The sequence below is a fragment of the Garra rufa genome, chromosome 6 (genome assembly GCF_049309525.1).
Source record: "Garra rufa chromosome 6, GarRuf1.0, whole genome shotgun sequence".
Lineage (NCBI taxonomy): Eukaryota > Metazoa > Chordata > Actinopteri > Cypriniformes > Cyprinidae > Garra > Garra rufa.
In genome coordinates, this window is record NC_133366.1 from 39,314,251 (window position 1) to 39,340,233 (window position 25,983).

At 36.6% G+C, this 25,983-nt stretch overlaps 2 protein-coding genes across 2 annotated transcripts in view; one reads left to right on the plus strand and one right to left on the minus strand.

The window, feature by feature from the left end:
- The window catches only part of polr1e (RNA polymerase I subunit E), a 5,291-nt gene extending 4,114 nt beyond the window's left edge, over positions 1-1,177 (plus strand). The window contains exons 9-12 of the mRNA XM_073843221.1: positions 189-319; positions 418-499; positions 632-763; positions 893-1,177. Of these exons, the coding sequence (XP_073699322.1) occupies positions 189-319; positions 418-499; positions 632-763; positions 893-1,058 (511 nt within the window). The 3' untranslated portion in view covers positions 1,059-1,177. The remainder of the gene's footprint in view (positions 1-188; positions 320-417; positions 500-631; positions 764-892) is intronic.
- Positions 1,178-2,195: 1,018 nt separating this feature from the next.
- Positions 2,196-23,144, minus strand: fbxo10 (F-box protein 10). The gene is made up of 11 exons (XM_073842391.1): positions 22,936-23,144; positions 20,645-21,273; positions 15,474-16,289; positions 11,962-12,111; positions 11,561-11,697; positions 11,356-11,426; positions 11,043-11,195; positions 7,868-8,197; positions 7,317-7,627; positions 6,076-6,257; positions 2,196-5,091 (listed from the first exon to the last, which is right to left on the minus strand). The coding sequence occupies exons 2-11, from the start codon at positions 21,233-21,235 to the stop codon at positions 4,914-4,916; spliced, it is 2,919 nt and encodes a 972-aa protein (XP_073698492.1). The 5' UTR covers positions 21,236-21,273; positions 22,936-23,144; the 3' UTR covers positions 2,196-4,913.
- Positions 23,145-25,983: the final 2,839 nt, after the last annotated feature.

Sequence of the window (25,983 nt, forward strand, 5' to 3'; positions counted from 1 at the left end):
TGAAAAAATTGTGCTTAAGTTTAATTTACTTAAGATTTTATTTATTTTCAAAAATCTTGGAAATGGATGGAAAGGCATGAAAGTTAATTGTTTTTAAGGTTTGAATTCTGCTGGAAGCCATTTTAGATTATTTTAGCTTCAGATCAGTGTTAAAGTCTTGTTTTTATTTATCCAGTTGTGTTCTCTAGTCCACAGACTGTTCTTAGACATCTTGAATCACTTCCCAAAGAGGATGCAGCTCGTGACAGACAGTCTCGTTGTGCCTGGTACCTGTCCTTCCTCATCAAAGCCTCGCTACAGAAACGTCTCTCTTTCAAATGTGAGTGTTAAAATAAAACTCCACTAGTTCAGCTCATTTTAAATGTCCATTTTTTTTTTTTTTTACATTTAAATAACCTTATTGGTTTTTACTCTCAGTTGGTACTGAGGATGGATGTCCCCGAATGATCATCAACAAAGTGCTGAAGAATTTCACAGTGGAAAGTTTCCACAATGGCACGTTAGTATCCTTCACTACTACTACACTCAGTCCTGCAGCCTGTTCTGACTTATTTTTTGCCTTTATCTTTTTTAAAACTCATAATTTCAGACACTGGCCATATACATATGCAAATTTTGTCTATCTCGACAGCCTCAGGAATACTGTCTCATCGTCCATGCGTATGAAAGTGGCTGCTCACTGTTTGGCTTTACTGCTGCACATGGGTGATCAGAAAGCTAACCTTACACTCCTACACAGAGACATAGGCATCACTGATGCCAGGTAAGTCAGATGTATTATTTAACACCTTAATTGTCAAACTAGATCTTCACAGTTTGTGTTTTCTTTCGTGATGGTCTAAAACAGTGGTTCTTATAAGCTTATCCTTATTTTAACACTGCTTGCGTGCAGAATGATGGAGTTGGCCAAGGCCATGGGACTGAAGCTGTCCCGTCAATCAGCCCACAGTAAAGAACATGCCGGGACGACAGAGGAGCACAGGATGGCCTCTTTAGTGCTTCCACTGGTGCAGTACAATCGACCTATGGAGCGCAAAAAACGCAGGAGGATGAACTGAGCTGTGGACAGTAGTATGTTTCTAAGCTGGAAACAAGCTATAACTGCATGTGATAAAATGACAGTGTTCGTGTAAGATTTGAAAATTGAAAATAAATGGGATTATTTAGTTAATGGAAATTGGAATTGCCTGCATTCTGATTAGCTTTACATAAACCTGATGCAAACAGATTGCACTCAATTTGCATTTACCTGAGATGAATGTGACTGAATTATACCTTTTTGTTGATTGAAGATGTTATTATGAAAAATTCCTTTGGTTTTAGGAATCAAAGCCATATCTGTGCAGTACATACACTGTCAAAAGTTTTTTAAAAGTAAGTTTTTTTTTTTTTTTTTTTTAAAGAAGTCTCTTCTGCTCACCAAGTCTGCATTTATTTGATCCTAAGCACAGCAAAAACAGTAAAATTTTGAAATATTTTTACCATTTTAAATAACTGTTTTCTATTTTAATATATTTTAAAATGTAATTTATTCATGTGTTCAAAGCAAAAATTTCAGCATCATTACTCCAGTCTTCAGTGTCACATGATCCTTCAGAAATCATTCTAATATGCAGATTTTTTAATTATCAATATTTAAAAAAGTTAAGTGTGTTTTTTCAGGATTCTTTGATGAATAGAAACATGCACAATACCATTCAAAAGCTTTTTTATATTATAGATACATAATCTTTCATGTGTTTTTTTATATTATAGATACATAATCTTTCATGTGTTTTATAAAATTATTATTGTTATAAAATTGTTATAATTATGTATTGTTTAATTATAGAAATTAATAGATTAAAAGAGAAAACATTTATAATGTTACAAAAGATTTCTATTTCAGATAAACGCTGTTCTTCTGAATTTTATTTCTTAAAAGAAACCTGAAAAAATGTATATGTATAATGTTTTTGAGCAGCAAATCAGCATATTAGAATGATTTCTGAAGGATCATGTGACTGGAGTAATGACGCCAAAAATTCAGCTTTGAAAACAGTTAATTTAAATAGTAAAGATATTTCAGAACTTTGGATCAAATAAATGCAGGTTTATTGAGCAGAAAAGACTTTCTGAAAAAAAAAAAAAAACATTTAAAATCTCAATGTTCAAAAACTTTTGACTGGTAGCGTAACCAGAGACAAAAATTCTAGGAATCAGTGAATCTGCTATGATAGCGATTATATTTATACTGCACAATAAGTATAAAAACCATACTGTAAAAATAGGCACATTTTAGTAGATACATATTGCACTTTACAAATCAAACCAGCAGTTGGTATGAGAACATTACAAAAATAATAACAGCCTGCTGTAAATCTAACATAAGATGGCTACCTTTTGATAAATAAGGTCTAGTGTTCTGGGAGAAAGTCGCATTAGAAGACCTATTATTTTAGTGATGGGCTATGTTCGTAATGGCATACTTCCATACTATTCCAGCAGTATGTATACAATGCATAGTGTGCAAATGTTCATGATAACCTAGTCTTGTAGTTCCAGTTCTAGTATAATGTATGAATCAAAATTACAGCTTAAAAATCATTTCTTTATTTTATCATCCTTATTTGATCAGACTGCCAAAGATAGACAATTTTACACAATAATACATTTTTAAAGATTCAGAATACCTATTGTATTATCATTATTCTTTAAAGAATAATAGGCAATTTACAGTGTATACTTTACAAGGAAATAGTAAGCTGGTATTCCATTCTGAACATAGCCAAAATCTCTTAAAAAAAATCCAACCACTTTCAAGCCCTGTTACTACTTCAGGATAAATACCTGAAGACTGATTGAAGTTACAATTTATCATTAGGCTTTTATTTTCTTACCTACTAAGATTAGCCAAAGCTTGAGTTTAGCTGTGAACTTGATAATCTTGATAAATGATAACTCTTGCTTACAATCTCCAAAATAGTAAAGCGGCTATCATAGCGGTCAATGCATATCTGAAGATTTCCATTAGAACTCTTCACTGCTGTACAGTTCAAAATAAATGAATCATTGATAGGCCTGTCGAATCAGTGCGTATGAAGTCACATTTAAAGGGATAGTTAACAAAAAAATGTAAAATTCTGTTATCATTTACTCACCCTCATGTTGTTCCAAACCTGTGTGTTTTTGTCTATGCAATGAAAGTCAATAGGAAAACTGTTTAAAGGGATAGTTCACCCAAAAATGAAAATGTGATGTTTATCTGCTTACCCCCAGGGCATCCAAGATGTAGGTGACTTCAGTAGAGTTTCTTCAGTAGAACGAGAACAAAGATTTTTAACTCAAACCGTTGCAGTCTGTCAGCCATATAATGGCAGTCAATTATTACTAAAATGTTTAAGAGTAAAAAAAAAAAAACATACAGACAAAAACAAATTAAATTCTGCAGCTCGTGATGATACATTGAGGTCTTAAGACACAAAAGGATTTGTCTGTGCAAAGAACTGAACAGTATATCATTATTTACCTCTGATTCACCGCAAAGTTCTACTCTCCTGAGCACGTTCACAACAGCTGGCACGTGATGCGTCAACGTGATCTGCCATAGTAGACGCGCAAAAGCGATGTCGCACATATACGTCACTCTTTGTTTACTGAAAATGGTAATTACTTGTGCTCATCCTGATTCTGGCAACCGATTAAAAACTACAAGATTCTGTTTCCTTGTGTGAACTCATCTGGGAGTGTTGACTTTTCACAGACTACATTGCCAGAGCACGTTGACGCATCACGCGCTGGCTGTTGTGAACGCGAGTTTGAGTTAATAATCTTTGTTTGTGTTCTACTGAAGAAACAAAGTCACCTACATCTTGGATGCACTTGGATAAGCAGAAAAACATCAAACTTTCATTTTTGGGTGAACTATCCCTTCAAGTATTCTTCAAAGTAACTCCCACAGAAAAAGTCATACTGGTTTGGAATGACATGAGGGCATCAGGATACAGTAAATTTTAATATTTAGGTTAGACTATCCCTTTAAGATCTTTTAACTGTCTTTACTAAGATTTTCTATTTAGACAGTTTTCAGTTTGACTCTTCAGTAATGTGCAGATATACATAAAACAGAAGTGTTTTTATACTAAAGTTGAATATTCCCGCTTGACGTAATGCGACTAATTCTGCCAACTCATGATAGGCTGCATCTTGGTACCCAGTATGTGCTGTTTTGTTCTTGTCCATTACATAATCTCAGCAGAAGCCAGCAGGACTACAATTCCCAAGGTGCACTGAATTTGTTTATCTTCTATTTCCAGCACTGGTTCTGGTCTTTTGGGAAGAGAGAGCGAGAGAGAAAATCATATGATGTGTCTCTCTCTTCAACTTCCCTTGTGTCTCTTTCTCCCTCCTGGCATTGTGTGAAAGTCTGAAATGATAATAACAGGCTGTAGGATCACTTGACAATTAAATCCATGTGTCTTATGGATTTATGTTAAATTGTTAAACAGAAGCTTGATTTGAAGTCATTTGCTTGCAGAAGAAAACTGTCCTGTACTGAATGTGATTTCAGTTTGATTGGTAGCTAACCAGACTTCAGGTACATGATAAAATCCAAATTCTGATCCCAGACCAGCCTCAATTCCATTTTGAGTTGAGTGGAATGATTTCTTGAAGTATATCAAACAAAGTGGTCTTAATCCTGTAAAGTTTAATTAGCGGACTACTAAACAACCTACCTTTGGTTAATCTTATTAAGAAAGTGCTATTTGACCATTTGAACGTCGTGTTTGAGGCTTAATCTGTTCATCATCCGACCCAGAATGCTGAAGCAGTGCCTTGACCTCCTCTTGACCTCACCCAGGGTTCACATTGAGGGAACATTTTGTGAATATCCATCTTATGTTGTGGAGCTATAAAGCTTGGCACTATGTACCTCATAAAATTGAGCAAAAGATGCTGCCGTTGTTATGGCAACCGCTTTCTACAGAGGCAGTGATTCTGTTAGTCATAGTGATGGCAAGGTGAGCAGGAAGTGTGGATGGGGTGACGCTAGAGGGGTTACTATTGTGGGGACGAGGAGCTGGATTTTCCAGGGCCCAAAGCGCTTGTGATCTAGGAGAGAAAGAGTAATACAAATCAAATATATTATGGTGTATATAATTAGTGATTCACAGACAACAAATATATTCAGCAGAAAATGAATTTCAGTTTTGGAGGGTTAAAATCTTGTCTGATCATCTCTTCCACTTTACTACTAGTTACGGCACAAAATAAACAGGAATGAACACTTTAAAAAGTAACTTTCCCCAACACTGATGATATACATGTTGTAGATACAGCTTTTTTTGTGTATTTGAAACCTTTTCAACAATGACTGATTTTAAGATCCATCTTTTGCCACCGAGAACAACTGAGGGACTCATATGCAACTATTACAGAAGGTTCAAATGCCCACTGATGCTTCAGGAAACACAATGCATTAAACTTTTAAACAGAATGAAGATGTGTACATTTTTCTTATTTTGCCTAAATATCATATTTTTTCATTTAGTACTGCCCTTCAGAAGTTAATGCATCGTGTTTCCTTCTGGAGCATCAGTGAGTGTTTGAATATTCTGTAATTCATACAGTCACTGTTGGAAAGGGCTTAAAAAACAAAGAATTTGTGGGAACTAAAAGATTTTTCTGAAGAACAGTGGGCAGTTTAACTGTTCAGGACAAACAAGGGACTCATGAACAACTATTGCTAAACAGAAAAAACACCGCTGTGGATCATTCAGGTAACAACACAGTAATAAGAACCAAGTGTGTGTGTGTAAACTTTTCAACAGGGTCATTTTTATAAATTCAACCATTATTTTCTCTTGTGGACTATTAAACGTCTTTTATGTGATATATCTTATTTAGGTCAATACTTAAAAAAAAACAACAACATGCATTTTGTATGATCCCTCTTATTTTGGTAAAATAAATAACATTTTGCAGATTCTGCAAGGTGTATGTGAACTTTTGACTACAACTGTATAGGAAACTGGCTTATTCTTCTAGTCTACATGTATAGACTTCTTGTGCCTGTGACGTGTGAGTGTGTCTAACCTGGGTGTGAGCAAAGAGTTGTTAAGTACGACACACTCCAGGTTCTGTGCGTTTGTCCGTATGGGAGTTTTAGTACTCATAGAGTGGCCCTGATAAACCAGGTTTTCCTGAACCACACCTCGGACCCGCTCCTTTACACAAATCCCATAACCCCGCAACGCCTGAACGCGATTCCTCAATACCTGCAGAACACAAAACAAATGTTAGTATCTGATCTCAGGGTCCAAAACCTAAAGTTTTACTACCCAATCAATAACTACACAGCCAGTGCTTTTAAATGAAGTGATAACTTAGTAATAACTATATTAATATTTAATTATTACAAATCTTATTTCTCAGTAGAAGAAAGGTTGTACTGCTTATTTTATTGTTATTATCATTATTGTCAAAAATTAGAAATAAAACTATTAAAAATCTGTTCTGCAAATATGTTCGAACTCGGGACACCCAAAGTGCAACTGCATCATATGTTTTGCTTTTTTAAAAGGTTAGTTCACTCAAAAATGAAAATTAGCTCATTATTTACTCATTATTTACCCTCCAGGAATCCTAGGTGTATATGACTTCCTTCTTTCAGAAGAATCCAATTATGTTAAAAATTATCCTGGCACTTCCAAGCTTTAGAATGGCATAGACAGGTGTTTTTCTTCATCAGTCCAAAACAACTCCAATAAAGCGCATAAAAAAAAAAAAAAAAAAAAAGTGTCTCACACGGCTCCAGAGGGTTAAAAAGGGCCTCCTGTAGCGAATTGATGCATGTAAGAAAAATATCCATATTTAGAATGTAAGAATCACTTTAATCCAGCTTGCGCCAGCTGGTCGTACATGGAAGCAGCTCTGGGAGGACGACATAAGATGTCGGCTATACATATGCGCCACTCAGAAGTAACCAGCTGGTGCAAGCTAGATTAAAGTGATTCTTATGTTTTAAATATGGATATTTTTCTTACAAAAATGCATCAATTCACTACAGGAGGCCTTTATTCACCTCCTGGAGCCGCGTGAGGCACTTTTTTATATGGATGGATGCGCTTTATTGGACTTGTTTTGGACTGATGAAGAGAAACACCTGTCTATGCCATTCTAAAGCTTGGAAGTGCCAGGATAATGTTTAATATAACTTTGATTAAATTAAGTCATATAAACCTTGGATGCCTGGAGGGTGAGTAAAATAAAGGGCTAATTTTCATTTTTTGGGTGAACTATCCCTTTAAGTTACAGTGAAATTGAAGAAAACTCACTTTAACATCTGCATTGTCCATCACTCGTATTCCAACAGCATTATTTCCAACCACATCGTTTTCCACAATCAGCCCATCTCCTCGGAAGCTGACACCGTGACAGTTATTGCCATAAACCCCATTGCCACGCAACTCTACTCGACACTCTATGTCCACGGCCACTCCTGTCCAGCCGTTAGAAAGGACACAATTTCCAACTAAACGTGTCAGCTGAGCACTCTGAACGACAGATACACCGGCTCCTTTGTTACTGTTCACCATGTTGGCCACCACGTTCAAAGGCTCACTGCTCTTCACATACACTCCAACAGCTGGAGAGACAGAGAAGAGAAAAAAAAGAGACAGAAGTGGGTGAGATGTCAATCTAATATAAACGTGTCAGTTGTGTCGCTGCCTATGCAGGGTCAAAAAAAGCTCTCGGATTTCATCAAAAATCTTAATTTGTGTTTTGAAGATGAACAAAGGTCTTACAGGTTTGAAATGACATAAGGGTGAGTCATTAATGACAGAATTTTCATTTTTGGGTGAACTATCCCTAAACAGCAACTCACCTCCGTTGTGGCTAATGCAGTTGTTTTCCACTAGGGCCACTGTTATTGGCCGTCTAGAGGAAAAGCGTTCATCTTCGCTATCGATATCACTTTCCCACGCCATCAGTTCTCCTTCTTCATTGAAGTTCTCCGGCCCTCCTCTGTCCCTCTCCCCAACCCCGACTCCTCTTTCTCTATCCTGTAAAGAGCGGTAGCCCTCTCGGCTCACAGCAGACTCTGTGTCCTTCCGGCAGAACACGGCCAGCCCATACATGCGGTTATGGGTAATATGGTTTCCAATGAGCTGAGGTAGACTAGATGACATTACCCATACCCCACAGCCTCTGTTTCCTACAAAACACACAATTGCAGAATGTCATGACCAAATAAAATGAACTCTGACTCTTTTATTCTTTTCTGACTTGAACATTGCAATGTTACGCCACTGTAATTAGGGGCCAAGCACCTATTGTATCCATAAGTTTTCTTCTTCCGCTCTGGGAGTCTAAAACAGCCCATAAAACCGCTTCCGGGAAAGTTATGAAATTTGGCACAGAGATAGATGACAGTCTCAACATTAACCATGGCAAATTTGGAGTCTCTTTCTCAATTGTCTAGTGCCACAATAGGCCAAATTTGCACTCATATTTCTGCTAAAATCTTTAACCCAAAGTTTTTTTCTGATTCCTTGACTCATGGCGAGTCAAATGCATACCAATATTTACATTTCAATTTTGAAATTTTCAAACCTATGCTAGACAATTTGTCAGTTTTTCACCAAAATTATCTCAGATCATCTTCAGACAATGCGGGCAAAAGGTTGTCAAAAGCTTTTTGACGTGACCCTGGACCACAAAACCAGTCGTAAGTAGCATGGGTACTGTATATTTGTAGCAATAGTATTGTAACTCCAAAAATCATTAGGATATTAAGTAAAAATCATGTTCTATGAAGATATTTTAATTTCCTACTGTAAATATATGAATTAACTTAATTTTTGATTAGTAATATGCATTTCTAAGAACTTCATTTGGACAACTTTAAAGGTGATTTTGTCAATATTTCAGATTTTCAAATAGTTGTATCTTGACCAAATATTGTCCTATCCTAACAAAGCTTTTATTCATCTTCCAGATTGTGTATAAATCTCATGACTGGTTTTGTGGTTCAGGGTCACATATACCAAACCGCTTTCATAAAGCGGATTTTGACCAAACTTAGTATGCGTTATAACAAGCGTGACCTGAGGGCACACTAGTAGTTTCGACACAGCACCACCTACTGGTCAAAAGATATATAAAAAGAAAAATCTGCTTATAACTTCTGCTCAGTTTGGCCAAAAATCATAAGATTAGTCTCGTTTAATTCGGAACGGCATACCGGAAACAGAATTTTCCTATGTCTGCCTTTTTGGGCGTTGACCATTTTGAGTTTTGTAGTAAAATTCTGTATCAACAAATGTCATTAACAGAGGTCTTGACTTTATTCTTAAAATATTATGGTCAACTTCATTCTCAAAATGTCTTTATTACTTGTCTATATAGGTCTGGATAATTCTCAAAAACTATTTTTGTAATTATTTTACTGTGGTACTAATTAAATCAGACCTAAAAAAAAAAAAAAATGTATCTTTACTTTTTGTCCCAATCTGCAACAACTCACATTTTTAAGTTGGTGTTTTGTGTGACAACTTTCCTTAATTACGGTTTCTATGTCCAACAAACAATGCCGCTCTCACACTAAACATCATGTTCTCACGCAGCGAAAAATACATCGTGGAGCAAAGAGGAAACTGACAACACGCCGACAGACAAGACAGAGCAGGTTACTTCTGGTATGAAACAAGGTCTCAGCTTTCAAATTTGGTCATTTTTTTAAGAAATTCAAATAATAAATACCGTGTTGTGGCTCTTTAAAGGAGTAGTTCACTTTCAGAACAAAAATTCACAGATAATTTACGTACCCCCTTGTCATCAAAGATGTTCATGTCTTTCTTCAGTCAATAAGAAATTATGTTTCTTGAGGAAAACATTTCTGGATTTCTCTCCATATAATGGACTTCAATGGTGCCCCCAAATTTGAACTTCCAAAATGCAGTTTAAATGCAGCTTCAAAGAGCTCTAAACGATCCTAGCCGAGGAAGAAGGGTCTTGTCTAGCAAAATGATCTGTAATTTTCGAAACTAACTGACAATGTATATACTTTTTAACCTCAAACGCTTGTCTTGTGTTGTCTATGTCTGCGTGAACTCTGTTGTTTCCAGTTCAAGACAGTTAGGGTATGTCGAAAAACTCCCATCTTGTCTTCTTCCCCAACTTCAAAATCGTCCTACATCGCTGCAGAAGTACCGACCCAGTGTTTACAAACAAAGTGTGAACAAACAAAGAAAATCAAACGCACTTTACAAAAAAAGGTAAAACAGTAATGTAGGACAATTTAAGTTTAAGAAGAAAACTAGATGGTTTTTCAATATACCCTAAAAAGTATATAAATTGTCAATTTGTTTAGAAAATTACAAATCGTTAGAGGCATTTGAAGCCACATTTAAACTGCATTTTGGAAGTTCAAACTTGGGGGCACCATAGAAGTCCACTATATGGAGATAATTCCTGAAATGTTTTCCTCAAGAAACAATTTCTTTACGACTGAAGAAAGAAAGACATGAACATCTTGGATGACAAAGGGGTGAGTAAATTATTTGTAAACGTTTGTTCTAGAAAGTGAACTAATCCTTTAATGTATTGTGACAGATTACTATTGCTTCAGTTCAAATGGCACGTTGAACCGATCGTCTTTTTATATTTACTTAAAGCATGAAATAAACATTAATGAACATCAGAACGAACTTTATTTCAGCTGCGGAAAGATGTCAGTACACACCATTCTTCAAGTTTAAATCCAGCAAAGTTAATCCGCTCTCCTGCCTGATTTGTTCATCGGACACAATGGCGGATTCAGCATTTTGATTGGTCATATCATCTGTCAATCAATCTCTTTGCAAAGGGTCAATTGGCTATGTAATGTGTGCTAAACATGCTCTGACTAGATGAGAGTTTGTCACACAGCATTTTCTCTTTCAATTTGGATGATAAAATTACTGGAAAATTGTTGCACTGCACTTGATCATGCTCTTAATTTCTAATGCAAACAAACATCTGCCAAATGTCTTAAATGTACAAATATAAAATATGCACACCATATATGTGGTTGCCTTCGATGAGGCCCCTCCCTCTCTCTCCCACCACCACTCCGTCTGAGTAGCCATAACAGATGTAGTTATTGCGCAGGACTGGATCACCTCCTCGACGGATATCAGCACCACCCCACTGATTCTGCCTAATAACGTTCTCTATCAGAGACGAGAGAAAAAAAGCAGCAGTTAAAATTGATTTGGCATTTAATTGAGCTGTTTCAAGAGCATGAGGAAACACTCGAAAAGGGCAAGGTCTACTGTGTTTGAAGCACCTATATACACAATTAAATGGCAAATAGAAAAGAGTCAAACGCACCAGTGATCAGTCCTCTTCCATTCTCATTGACAGCAATGCCTGCTGCAAGGCCCTGGAAAATGTGATTTCCACTTTCATAAAGAGAGAAAGGAACACAAATCAGGTCTTCATTGTTATTAGTTTCATGATGGCAAACAAATGTATCTGATTTCATACGTTATCTAACTTTATTTGAATAAAACACAATAACCCCTGCACTGTATACCTGACAACAGGATTGCCATTAAAAAGAATATACACGCCAGCTTCCTTGTTGCCGTAGATCTGGTTGCTGCGGATAGAACCTCTCCCGTTGCCCAGGACAACGATCCCGGAACGCAAGCCACTGTGGATTCTATTACACTGAAGCCAGGAAAAAAAAAGGGAAAGAAAACAGAATGTACCACAGAAAATTGGATGGTAATTCCAATGTATTTTATAGACTTTCCTCTGCGCTAGTTCTCTTGATTACACTAATTCATTCATTTAAAAAGCAAACCTCTATAAGAGGCAATTTCATGATTAGGATTGAAAAAACTATTTGCCATCGGGGTAACAAAAAAAACCTATCACCTAATTCATATATATAAATTATACAGTTTGCAGCGTACTAAAAGAAATGTGTACCAGTATGATAGGATTAGCCCCTTTGCGGATATCTAGTCCCGCTTCCCCATTGGAATGAATGTTGTTCTCAGCAATGAGACCTTGAGCAGAGAGTCGCAGGAACACACCAGACGCCTTGCACCCACACACTTCATTACGCAACATCACCATCTAAACAGAAAAAAGACACACAGTATAAGAAAGAGAGACACTGGTGAAAGAGAACCAGTACATGAAAAGAAGATAAAAGAGAGATCAGAAATGTTCGCAATCATAGAAAATATTTCATGACACTGCGCTATTATTAAATCTGTTGTGTGTCATTTTTGTGCTACCAGCAGCATGAAATAAAAAGAAAAAATGTGTCTGGTGCTTTTCTGTACAGAAGGCTCTGACATGATAATAGGGTGTTGTGGATAATACTCAAGTATTTTGAGTGGTTCCTGTGTGTTACTATGCACTTGCTAGGGCAGGGGTGTCCAAATCTGTTCCCGAAAGGCCACTGTCCAGCAGAATTTAGCTCTAACTCTAATTAAACTAACCTGAAGCAGCTGATCAAGGTCTTCAGACTCACTAGAAGCTTCCAGGCAAGTGTGTTGGAGTTGTTTGGAGATAAACTCTTAATAAAAACTGAATATTGGCCCTCCAGGAGAAGGACTGGACATCTCAGTGCTAGGGTGTTCAAAGTGGTGGCTTATTTGCACAAGCTAAAAGAACTCAGGGTCAGTTTTTAAGCTGTTTTAACATAACGTTCAACACTGTTTTGAAAATTGTAATCCTGATCATTTCCAATGGCCTACACAATTTGAGATACCATTTATATCTGTAGTACAAGCTGTGTGGGACGAGTTATGTACTGAAATTCAAAACTTTGGTTTATGGGTTGCTCAAATCCATATGCAACTGGCAATTTAGCTTGATTGACAGGCAATCTGACTAAGCATAACGGCGAATCCGCCATTTTGTCCAACAAACAAATCAGGCAAAAGAGAAACTTCAGCGGACATGAACTTGAGAAAATTGTGTGTATTGACATCTTTACGCAATTGAAATAAAATACGTTCTGATGTTCATCCATGTTTATTTTGTGATTTAGTCAAATAAAAAAAGCTGGTCGGTTCATGTGTCGATTGATCTAAAGACAATACAGTGATCTGTCAAGACACATTAAAGAGCCACAAAACTGTACTTATTGTTTGCTTCCCCCCCCCCAATTGGGTACCAATAAACTAGGGGTGGCACGGTACATGAAAAAACATCCGAACCGTTTGGTTCGCTTGTCTCGGTTCGGAGCGTGTGTGCCTCACACGGTTCAACGCATGCACAATGTAGCCTCGTGCACGTAGTGAGTGTCCTTTTTGCGGGAAATAAGAGGTGTGTGTGGACAGACAGTAAAAGTGGAGTGCTGCATGTTACGTCACTGGTAGAAATGGCAAGTGGGAGAGATAAGGAAGGCTGTCTGGAGTTGGAGGATGCGCCAGCGTCGTATAAGGGGCTGTTCACATGTAGCATCTTTTGCGCGCTCAAGTTTATTTCAAATGTAGACGCGCGGTATGCGACGCGCTCGTTTTTTCCAGGCGCGTCCGCGCCGCATCGAGATAAAAACATCCAAAGACTAAAGAATACCCTTAAAGGGACTTTAAAACATCTCAACTTTTCAGAATGCCGCAAGCTCTCCGCAGGTCATGTGACATGAACCAACCAATCACTTGTTTAAAAGACAGAGCTTAAAGATTTCCTCTCTTTTTCTTTTAAAAGATACAATTTTTGTATGAGCTACACTGAAGTTGGCAGTTTGATAAATGCAAGTTAATTCTTCAGTTCAATTTTTATGTGCTAAAAAGGCACATGAATTCCTGTAGAGATAGCAATACACATTCTCCTGTTTTTGCCAAATAAATGAAAAGCATGTCATCAATGTCTTCTCTCTTGCTGTATCAAAATCTCCCCTAGCTTTCCTCAGAGATGGTCCCAATAATGTGCTTAAAGTCAAGTCCAGTTCAGTTTGTGCATGTTTACATGATATAACAATTTTTTTAATAATGTATCCTAAATTGTGGATAATTAAGCTACATACCATATGCCAAAGTAAATTTCTGTAGTGTTAAAGATTAAAAGAAAACAAAAAAAACAAGAACCGTACAGAACCGAAAACCATGACCTAAAACCGTGATACGAACCGAACTGTTGGTTTTGTGAACCGTGCCACCCCTACAATAAACCAAGAATTATTTTCATTTTTCGACTGATAATGGATTATTGACCAGTATTAAAACACTATTTAATTTCTATTGGTTACTTTTGAATTCGTACTTTATCGAAAGGGCTATTCATTTTGAGATTTGCTGAAGATTACATTTAACAGGTTTAGGGTTAATAATAAATTATTATTGTGGAATTGTATAATCTACTTCGATTAACTTCAAGTGAGCAAAAGGTAATATTATGATTGTGAAAATGGGGGAAAAAAACTATGCATTAAAAAAAAAAAAAAAAAGTACTGGCTAACCAATACTCAGGGCTGGATTATAGTAGCAATGAATAGTTTTTCCCAAAGCACCAGAAGCTGCCATATTTATACCTTTCACAGAAATCAGCCAACTTACTAACATTAGTTGTCTCTGCACATATTAACCTTGGAAAAAGGATAAGTTCACTTCCAGAAGAAAAATTTCCATATAATTTACTTACACCCATGTCATCCTAGACATTTATGTCTTACTTTCTCAAGTCGAAAAGAAATTAAGGTTTTTGAGGAAAACATTCCAGGATTTGTGTCCATATACTGGACTTCAATGGTGACCAATGGGTTAAAGGCCCAAATTGCCGTTTTAATGCAGCTTAAATGGCTCTACACAATCCCAGCTGAGGGTCTTATCTAGTGAAATAATTGGTCATTTTCTAAAAAAAAAATGAAAATGTATATACTTTTTAACCACAAATGCTCATCTTGCAGTAACTCTGCCTTTGTCTGTGTACCAAAAAAGTAAGGTAGGGCGAAAAACTTCATCTCATTTTCTCCTCCAACTTCAAAATCTTCCAACATAGTTGTTTTACAATTTTTTTGTCAAGGGCATTTGACTTGCATGTTCGCTTTGTAAACACTGGGTCGGTACACGTGTGTGATTATGTAATGCGTGAGGTCGAATTAGTGCAAGATAAGCATTAGTTGTTAAAAAGTATATACATTTCATTTTTTTTTAGAAAATAACAGATTGCTTTGCTAGATAAGACGCTTATTCCTCAGCTGGGATCGTGTAGAGCCCTTTGAAGCTGCACTGAAACTGCAACTTGAACCTTCAACCCATTGGTCCCCATTTAAGTCCACTAAATGGAGATAAAATCCTAGAATGTTTTTCTCAAAAACCTCGTTTCAACTGACGAAAGAAAGGCACGAACATTTGGATGACATAGGGTTGAGTAAATTATCAGGAAATATTTATTCTGGAAGTGAACTAACTAACTTTTAATGTCAACAAAACAAAATCACACACATCAGCTTTAAAGGGCATCAAGATAAAGGTTTTACACACTTTGGCATTCTGGATGCAGCGCACTGCATAGCTGAGCCCCCTGAACACATTGGCCTCTAGTCGAGCTTGGCCATGATTGCACAGGTGCACACCACCTTTTCCATCACGCAGCAGACAGCGCCGCAGCAGGCATCCTTGAACCGATGCGGCCAACTCCCGTGCCTCTGCATCCCTCTGCAGCTCTGCAGATAGACTCAACAGTGGAGGAAATGCAGAAGAATCAGGTGTGTCTGCTTTGGAGAGATGCGCTAATCCATGCTGGTCATATGAAAGTTTCAAGCTTGTGCTTTTCTCGCCGTCTTGCTCATCATCTTCCTCACTTGACTCACTCGATGTGTCCATGCCATCCTCCTCAATCATTGTACCATCCTGACCTGAAAGAAGACTATCTCCACCTTTCTGTTTTGCCCAGTTTGTTTCCCAATCTACTTCCTGTTTATTCCAGTCCTCCATTGTGTTAACTCCTTCCAAGGGTGTGTTTCCATGATTACCAGCACCCACGCTGTCTTTCCCGCCCTGATTAGATATTTCAGTTGGCCCATTACTAGTCATCATGGTGAAGGTCTTGGCTAAGGCGACCAGGTGTTTGAAGGCCCAGTTGCGTTCAGAAACCGGAGCACCTTCCACAGTGACAGAGGCAGAATCTCCTCCTGAGAATTCACAACTGTCCATTAAACTGATGGCCACCCCCAGAAAATGGGCTGAGCTGCCCTGGGCAAAGGAGCAGAAACGAGCCTGACACGTCCCTGGACCCCGGATGTGCAGCTGACAGCCCTCAAAGTTACAGTTGTCCAACTGGACATGACCAGAGGATGTCTAAGAAAGAAACATGAGAAAATATGAGACCCTGGACCACAAAATCAGTGATAAGTAGCACAGGTATATTTGTAGCAAAAGCCAACAAAACATTGTCAAAATGAGTCAAAATGATTTTTCTTTTATGTTAAAAATCATTCAAATATTAAGTAAAGATCGTGTTCCATGAAGATATTTTGTAAATTTCCTACCATAAATATCAAAATTTAATTTGATTAATATGCATTGCTAAGAACTTCATTTGAACAACTTAAAATGAAATTTTCTCAATATTTCGATATTTTGCACCCTCAGATTCTAGACTTTCAAATAGTTGCATCTCAGCCAGATATTGTCCTAACATACAGTCGTGGCCAAAAGTTTTGAGAATGACACAAATATTAGTTTTCACAAAGTTTGCTGCTAAACTGCTTTTAGATCTTTGTTTCAGTTGTTTCTGTGATGTACTGAAATATAATTACAAGCACTTCATACGTTTCAAAGGCTTTTATCGACAATTACATGACATTTATGCAAAGAATCAGTATTTGCAGTGTTGGCCCTTCTTTTTCAGGACCTCTGCAATTCGACTGGGCATGCTCTCAATCAACTTCTGGGCCAAATCCTGACTGGGCAACCCATTCTTTCATAATCACTTCTTGGAGTTTGTCAGAATTAGTGGGTTTTTGTTTGTCCACCCGCCTCTTGAGGATTGATCACAAATTCTCAATGGGATTAAGATCTGGGGAGTTTCCAGGCCATGGACCCAAAATTTCAACGTTTTGGTCCCCGAGCCACTTAGTTATCACTTTTGCCTTATGGCACGATGCTCCATCGTGCTGGAAAATGCATTGTTCTTCACCAAACTGTTGTTGGATTGTTGGAAGAAGTTGCTGTTGGAGGGTGTTTTGGTACCATTCTTTAGTCATGGCTGTGTTTTTGGGCAAAATTGTGAGTGAGCCAACTCCCTTGGATGAGAAGCAACCCCACACATGAATGGTCTCAGGATGCTGTACTGTTGGCATGACACAGGACTGATGGTAGCGCTCACCTTTTCTTCTGCCCCAAACAATCGGAAAGAGGCTTCATCGGAGAAAATGACTTTGCCCCAGTCCTCAGCAGTCCATTCGCCATACTTTTTGCAGAAGATCAATCTGTCCCTGATGTTTTTTTGAGAGAAGTGGCTTCTTTGCTGCCCTTCTTGACACCAGGCCATCTTCCCACCGCGATCCTGGTGCTTGCTGGACTTTCTTGGACGCCTTCGCCTCACTGTGCGTGCAGATGCGCTCACACCTGCCTGCTGCCATTCCTGAGCAAGCTCTGCACTGGTGGCACTCCGATCCGATCCAGCTGAATCCTCTTTAGGAGACGATCCTGGCGCTTGCTGGACTTTCTTGGACGCCCTGAAGCCTTCTTAACAAGAATTGAGCCTCTTTCCTTGAAGTTCTTGATGATCCTATAAATTGTTGATTTAGGTGCAATCTTAGTAGCCACTATATCCTTGCCTGTGAAGCCATTTTTATGCAACGCAATGATGGCTGCACGTGTTTCTTTGCAGGTCACCATGGTTAACAATGGAAGAACAACGATTTCAAGCATCACCTTTCTTTTAACATGTCAAGTCTGTCATTCTAACCCAATCAGCCTGACATAATGATCTCCAGCCTTGTGCTCGTCAACATTCTCACCTGAGTTAACAAGACAATTACTGAAATGATCTCAGCAGGTCCTTTAATGACAGCAATGAAATGCAGTGGAAAGTTTTTTTCGGGATTAAGTTAATTTTCATGGCAAAAAAGGACTATTCAGTTCATCTGATCACTCTTCATAACATTCTGGAGTATATGCAAATTGCTATTATAAAAACTTAAGCAGCAACTTTTCCAATTTCCAATATTTATGTAATTCTCAAAACTTTTGGCCACGACTGTACATCAATAGAAAGCTTATTTATTCAGCTTTCAGATTATGTATAAATTTAAAAAAGCATCACATATGTAATTTTAGCACTATAGGAATGCTAACAGTGTCGTAGTAAAAATCAGATTGTGTTAATACAATTTAACATTGCTTTAATATCAATTTACTGACATTGTTTGTTGTATGAAGTCAGTTAAAGAGTGGCAAAACAGTGGAGATAATATTAATCAAGCTTCAGTTAAAAGAGATGACAACAATTGACGTGCTTAATTTTGGAAAACCATGTCCTACATGGGGAGGGAGGGATGAATAGATAGACAGATATATAGAGAAAAAATACTTATATTTTATACCTATATTTATAGATGGGTCATTCAGTGTCAAATTAAACAAGTTCAGAAACTTCCCTGTTTCAATTTGTCAATATTTTTTCTGAAGAAAGGTAAACACGTATAGTGATGAAAGCCAAAATATTAAATTTCATGGATGTATATTTACTGAGCAATCCACTATTTTGTAAAGGGGGGTCAAAATGACAATTTTCACATGAGATTCAGAGCCAAATTACAGGGAGTTAATAAATACTTCAGAAAAAGCATCATGTTATTTTTACACAGAGATTGGTAGGTCTGTTAGTAAAATCTGTTGACTTTAGTAATCTTTGTTACATTACGTGCCAATGGTGACTGTTAAAAAAATGGGAAAAAGTACTTTTCAAGTTTTTCGCCAAAGTTTGCATGCCTGTAACTCAAGAAGTATTAAATATATCGTAATGCTCTTTTAGATACTGGGTCTTAACAAACTTTCCCTTTGGCATTTTCATTTTTAAGGCCCTGTATGGTTCAGTTCCAGAGATACTGGAATTTCAACATGGCTCTAGGAGTAAACTGTTAAATTGTACACATTTTAAGTGGCCAAAAACTAAATGTGGGTCACTTTGAATAAATATTACATTCTAAAGAGTAATGTCTGAAGAACAAATAATGTTGAAACTAGAAATTTATCTCACTTCCTTCTGTCAAAACAACTGCATTGAACATACCTGTCATAGTGCCATAACTATTCTTTTTCTAAAGTTTGTGTGCCTGTAATTTAATAAGTATTAAAGATATGATTTTAGATTAACTTATCTTTTGAAATCTCATTGCAGCTCCATATTCAGACTCTTGAATAATACCCATTTTCAGTGGTCGAAAACCAAATGCCGGCCACTTTGTATAAAGCTGATACTGACTGTATTGAAAAGGGAATGTCTGAAGAATAAGTAAAGTTAAAACTAGAAATGTATCTTGTTTCCCTCCAAGTATTTTTTAACCCATGTAATTTTGCTCTGAATCTCAGGTGAAATTGTTATTTTGACTCCCTCCACAAAATAGTGGATTACTCAGTAAATATATATCAATGACATCTATTATTTTGCCTTTCTTCTTCATTTAGGCATTTCTTTCACCAAAGAAAAAAACAATTAACAAAATCAAAAGTTTTAATCAGGGACCTCTGGTTGATTTGACATGGAATGACCCAGATACATACAGACAAATATACAAACAAACAGAAAGACAGACAGACAGACAGAAATAGACAGATAGATAATGCTTCAGAAGGAAACATGATGCATTAAGAGCCGGAGGGTGGTTTCCCAGAAGACAAAATAAGTTAAATTCACCCTGATCTTCATAGTCAAAAAGTTTTGAATGCATTGTGTTTCCTTCTGAAGCATCAGTGAGCATTTGAACCATCTGTAATAGTTGCATATGAGTCCCTCAGTTGTCGTCAGTGTGTAAAGATGGATCTCAAACTCATACAGTTTATGCATTGTTAAAAGAGCTCAATAACACAAAAATGCTAAAAAACCAAAGAATTTGTGGGACCTGAAGGATTTTTCTGAAGAACAGCAGACAGTTTAATTGTTCAGGACAAACAAGGGACTCATGAAAAACTATCACTAAACAAAAAAAACAGCTGTGGATCATTCAGGTAACAACACAGTATTAAGAATCAAGTGTATGTAAACATTTGAATAAGGTCATTTTTATATATTCAACTATTATTTTCTCTTGTGGACTATATGTAAATGTCTTTTACATGAAATACCTTATTCATGTCAGTACTAAATAAAAAAATAACATGCATTTTGTTTGATCCCTCTTATATTGGTAAAATAATTAACATTTTGCAGATCCTGCAAAATTTATGTAAACTCTTGACTTCAACTGTAGACAGATACACACAGAAAACATGAAGAAAGAACACACCATTTCTTATGTTTAAGGGGCTAAAGCAATTACAGATTTGGATGCTGACAGCTGAGTTAATCACAGGGGCACTGAGATGAAGCCCTCAATTAATAGGGTTTAGAATGTGTTCAGCCAATTATGGATGCCAGTGTTTTCTAGTTGAATATGCATAGATGTTAAAAATTTGCATGCTTTTGATGTGAAAGCATCGAGACTCACCTTATAAACCACAGGTGAAAACCACGCTGGCATGAACACCAGATTGCACAGCCTCGCCGTCGGGCACTGTTGATCAAAGCTAACCAACAATGACACATCCCCCAACTTGCCCATTCCAACGATCTCCACAGGCACCTTGAGGGACACCTCAACCTGTTCCTCATACACACCCGCATGAAGCACCACCTTATCGTACGGCCCCGCCGCCGCCAGCGCTCCCCTGAGAGTCTCATAGCCGCCTCCTGGCACAGTCCCGACATGCCAAACCCTGCGGTCTTTTCTCCGCCGGAAAAGATGGAGGCAGGCAGATGAGTGGAGGTCCGAGCCATTCTGGGTCCAGGTACGGCTGGCAAGAGCATGCTGACGGAGAGCTTCTCTCCACGAAACCGGGGGCAGGTGGGGGCGACGGGGCCAATTTGGGTGGCGACATTCAGGGCATCCTAGACAGAGCTGGCGCCAACGTGTGCTGTCCAAACTCAAAATGAGTTCCCGCCAGGCTCTGCACACCAGACAGCATCGACCCAGATCTGGCAGAGGCAGGTATGCCAGGATGAGGCGCCAAAGCTCGACAGGCAGACTTCCCACCTCCATGTCTGTCAGCACCACGCCACCTCACCTGGGCAGATCACCTTAGTGTAAACGGGAAAAACATTTCTCAAAATTATAAATATCATTATAACTACATTTTTCTACAATTACACTTTTTTTACTTCCAATACTGACACATTTCCTGTTGAAGCAAGAAGAGTGGGTCAGCACTGACAGCTTTCTGGGCAATTGCGCCGACATATGTGACCCTGGAAATCAAAACCAGTCTTAAGTAGCACGGGTATATTTGTAGCAATAGCCAAAAATACATTGTATGTGTCAAAATTATCGATTTTTGTTTTATGCCAAAAATCATTAGGATATTAGTTAAAGATCATGCTCCATGAAGATATTTAGTAAATTTCCTACCGTAAATATATCTGAACGTTTTGATTTTAGTAATATGCATTGCAAAGAACTTAATTTGGACAACTTTAAACACAACAAAAGGCTTATTTATTCTGATTCATGATGTATAAATCTCAATTTCATAAAACTGAACTTTATTTTGTGGTCCAGGGTCACATATAGCGCTGTTGTGCTATGAGCATCCAGAGTTCAAATCCCAGCTCTAGGAACTTTCTCGATCCCACCTTTCTCGCTCCCACTTCACTTCCTGTCTGTTCTACAATATCCTATCACAATAAAGGCAAAAAACACCAGAAAATAATTCTAAAAAAAAAAGAAACAATGAGAGTGGGCAGGACATACTAAGATCCTTCTTTATTATTATTATTAATACTATAATTTAAAACAGGCTTTAATCATGAACTACAATTTACTACTTCTTGTCTCATTCCTGTGAACATTTGGACACAATTATTTATTATATGATGAGTCATCAGTATTTTTTATCTGTTTTCCAAAAGAAAAAGACTTTAATTTTAAAACACATATATAATACTGTTTGTTTGGGGTTAGTACGATTTTTTAATGTTTTTGAAAGACATTTCCTATGCTCACCAAGGCTGCATTTATTTGATAAAATCTGTTATTAATAATAATTCTTTTCTGCTTTAACTTTTGTTTTAATGCAATTTTTCCCTGTGATGGCAAAGCGAATTTTTCCACAGGCATTCATAGATTTACAAAAAAATATATTTAGGTCTTCATAACATCCAAAAAGTTCAAAGGTGAATGGCCATGCTTCAGGATAATAGACAGATGCAATTTGACTAAAAACTGTAAGTATGCTATATATATATATATATATATATATATATATATATATATATATATATATATATATATATATATATATATAACTGTCTATCTAACATAGATAGATAGATAGATAGATAGATAGATAGATAGATAGATAGATAGATAATAAATCCTGTTTCCAATACACAACAGAGCATCGTAGATAACATTAGAAGGGTTCAACTGCTTTAGTCTCGAATATACTCAGACACTCTTTGCAATAAAATGAATATGCAATGTTATCATATTTATTCTTGGCAAAGAGACAGTACAGAATCACAATGCCGTGTCCTGCATGCACAAAGCAACACAGGACGCAATACGAGCACACAAATGAAAACAGTAATGAGTGCATTCGACTGAAGTTCAAAGGAAAGGAAAATATGGCAAAGGAAAATACCACATCCATCGATTTTGCAGCAACTTCTTATCTGCGTGACAACAACGACACGTTACAATGCTGCCATCTGATTCAGCGCAATAAAAACAAACGAACCTACCTCTGACAATACCGTTTTCTGCTAGCATTTTATCAGACGTAACGCTCATCACGGCCGTTTTTCTCTTGGGTTACAAGCAGAAACCAAACACCCATCCGGCGAAAATCTCGTATTTCTTGGTATTTTCCTTGTTTTTGAAGGCGTGGAAAATAGGGCTCACGTATTTTCATTCAGGAGGCGGGGAATGTTTTTCTACGACAACGACAACTTTTCCCTCTTGTCTGACACAGTTGTTAAGCAACATGGCTTTTACTGTGCAACAATACACGTGATATTAGGCTTTCGACCCCAGCTCCCCCTGCCTTTGCCTCTTTTGCACGAATGCGCATCATTTGTTGTTGTTTTCAAAGCTGATGATCAAAATCACGCACCGCGTGATTATGTCGTGGGAAAAAAACGTGTCTTGTGATTAGACTTGCAGAATTCATTACCACCCTGAATAGCCTGTATTTCATTATTTATTAGCAAACTATGTTAGTCTTGTTGTAAAGGGCTTTTACATTATTAGTGAAAAAAATTCAAGTATCTACATTTCCATGTAAACTCAAAATTTCTGCAACCAAACGTTGACCTAAATTTATTCCACTAGTGAAATGATCTTATTAAATATCCTCAATTACTGCATGCACAGGAAATGGCAAACGTTTCTCATTCAAATTAAAAGTCCTTGTCTGTCAGAGCATTGCAGTAAACCTCAATATTGTAGAAACATAAAACATTTACATTTGTTTTTAATAAAATTGTGACAGAATTGCATTTCCTTTATGAGTATGATTAATTGCAGAAGTGACAGAAGTGAAAATCAAACAGACACACAATTTGATTATAGGCCTATGCCAGCAGTGGAAAATCGCCCTTCCTATTTGGAGAACACAAACAGTCATTTGTCTGTCTAAAAATGCCTTTTTTTGTGTATGTGTTTTGTAGTTTTCTCTAGACTTTCTCTGTTTGTCTTTCACAGTCCACTATCCACTTAACATCCCCATCTGACTTAAGTTCTAAGAAAAAACAAAGAAAGCTTCTCTCATACTCTTCAAACCCCATGAACTTTTTTAGGATCTTCATCTCACCTTTGTCCCACTTGATGGTGTTTCCACTTTACAAATTTATGTCAATCAACACATGATGTTTTCCCTATCCATGGCCAGTGTTGAGTTACTCTACTTGTTTAGACTGAAATAAAAATTTCCTGTAATGCTGTTCATTTGTGATGACAATTTGTAAACTTACTGAGAAGTCTAATTCTCAAAGTGCTTCCTCTGTAATTTTAATTTTTTATTTTAAGAACAATAATTTTTATAAGTAAAATAAAGTATATGATTAACATTGTTCTATTTTGCTCTACAACATAAATTAGAAAGGACATGAAGTAAAAGCTATTTCAGGTATTTTGAAAAATGTCCCAACATTTTTTGTTCTTTCAATATAATAACCAGTTACAATGTTTCAACTCCAGTGTCCATCAGAATATCTTCTCTTGCGTTCTGCAGAAGAAATAAAGTCATACAGGTTTGGAATGACATGAGTAAATGATAAGAGAATTTTCATTTTTGGGCGAACTATCCAACTACTGACAGGTTCCCACTGTTATAATTTACTCCATATAGTGTGAATACATGCCCTTCTAATGGCCACAATGGGTTGTGTTCAGTGTGCTGTATTTTTATTTTGAACAGTGGAAATGTTTATTCATTCATTCATTCACTGTAGCCACTTTGAGGTAAAGTATACCTATACACAAACTGACTTTAAAAATTAAATATACACTGAAAAATATTTACTGAAAAATTGTGACAACCAGTCCAGTTTATTAACTCTGTAATGATACTAAAAGATCTTTTACTTACTAAACAAGTATAAACTATCAATAAGAGGGCAGAAGGCACTCATGTATTAATTATAATGCAGTAGGCCTTACATGGTTAAATAGCATCTTAAATATTTTTGTTTTAATTTTGATTATTGATATTTATTGTATAATTACACTACCAGATTTTTTTATGTTTTTTAAAGAATTCTCTTCCGCTCACCAAGCCTGCATTTATTTGATTTAAAATAGAGCAAAAGCAATAATATTATGAAATATTATTATTATTACTATTTAAAATAACTGCTTTCTATTTGAATATATTTTAAAATGTAATTTATTCCTGTGATCAAAGCTACATTTTCAACTGAAACAGTCTTCAGTGTCACATGATCCTTCTGAAATCATTCTAATATGCTGATTTGCTGTTCAAGTTTTTTTGTTATTAATATTATCAATATTTAAAACAGTTGAGAACATTTTTTTTCAGGATTCTTTACTGATTTTTTTTTTGTGGGAGGGGAGGAGAAATTAATACTTTTATTTAGCAAGAATAATTTTAATGGATCAAAAGTGATTATAAAGACATTTATAATGTTACAAAAGTTTTCTATTTCAGATAAATGCTGTTCTTCTGAACTTTCTATTCATCAAAAAAACCTAAAAAATTCTACTCAGTTGTTTTTAACATAATAATAATAAAAAATGTTTTTGAGCAGAAAATCAGAATGTTAGAATAATTTGTGAAGGATCATCTGATTGGATGCTAAAAATTCTGCTTTGGAATCACCGGAATAAATTACATTTTACAATATATTCAAAAAGAAAAGTTATTTTAAATGGTAAAAATAATATATATTTTTTTTACTGTAAATGGTACTGTTTTGCTGTACTTTGGATTAAATAAATGCAGACTTGGTGAGCAGAAGAGACCTTTTTAAACAAAATTAAAAATCTTATTGTTCAAAGACGTTTGACTGGTAGTGTAGGCTATATTGCTTAATGAATGTATGTCATTTGTCAAATATGTTTATCTTCTTAATTTAGACATCTATTTGATTTTTGAAGCATTTGTCTTTGTAAGAAGCTAATCTGCTTTTTCGTAATAGTAATGAAATGAATTTTAACAAGAGAGAGAGAGAGAGAGAGAGAGAGAGAGAGAGAGAGAGAGAGAGAGAGAGAGAGAGAGAGAGAGATGTTGCCTCAATAGGAGTGGCAGTGCTGGTGGTGACTTCACTTCA

Excerpts from the sequence above, each read along its gene's own strand:
- fbxo10 (XM_073842391.1), bottom strand. The coding sequence starts at position 21,235 with ATGGAGGTGGGAAGTCTGCCTGTCGAGCTTTGGCGCCTCATCCTGGCA. Across the intron at positions 16,290-20,644 it reads TTTCACCTGTGGTTTATAAG|ACATCCTCTGGTCATGTCCA; the intron begins GTGAGTCTCGAT and ends TTTCTTTCTTAG. Across the intron at positions 11,427-11,560 it reads AATGGCAATCCTGTTGTCAG|TGGAAATCACATTTTCCAGG; the intron begins GTATACAGTGCA and ends TCTTTATGAAAG.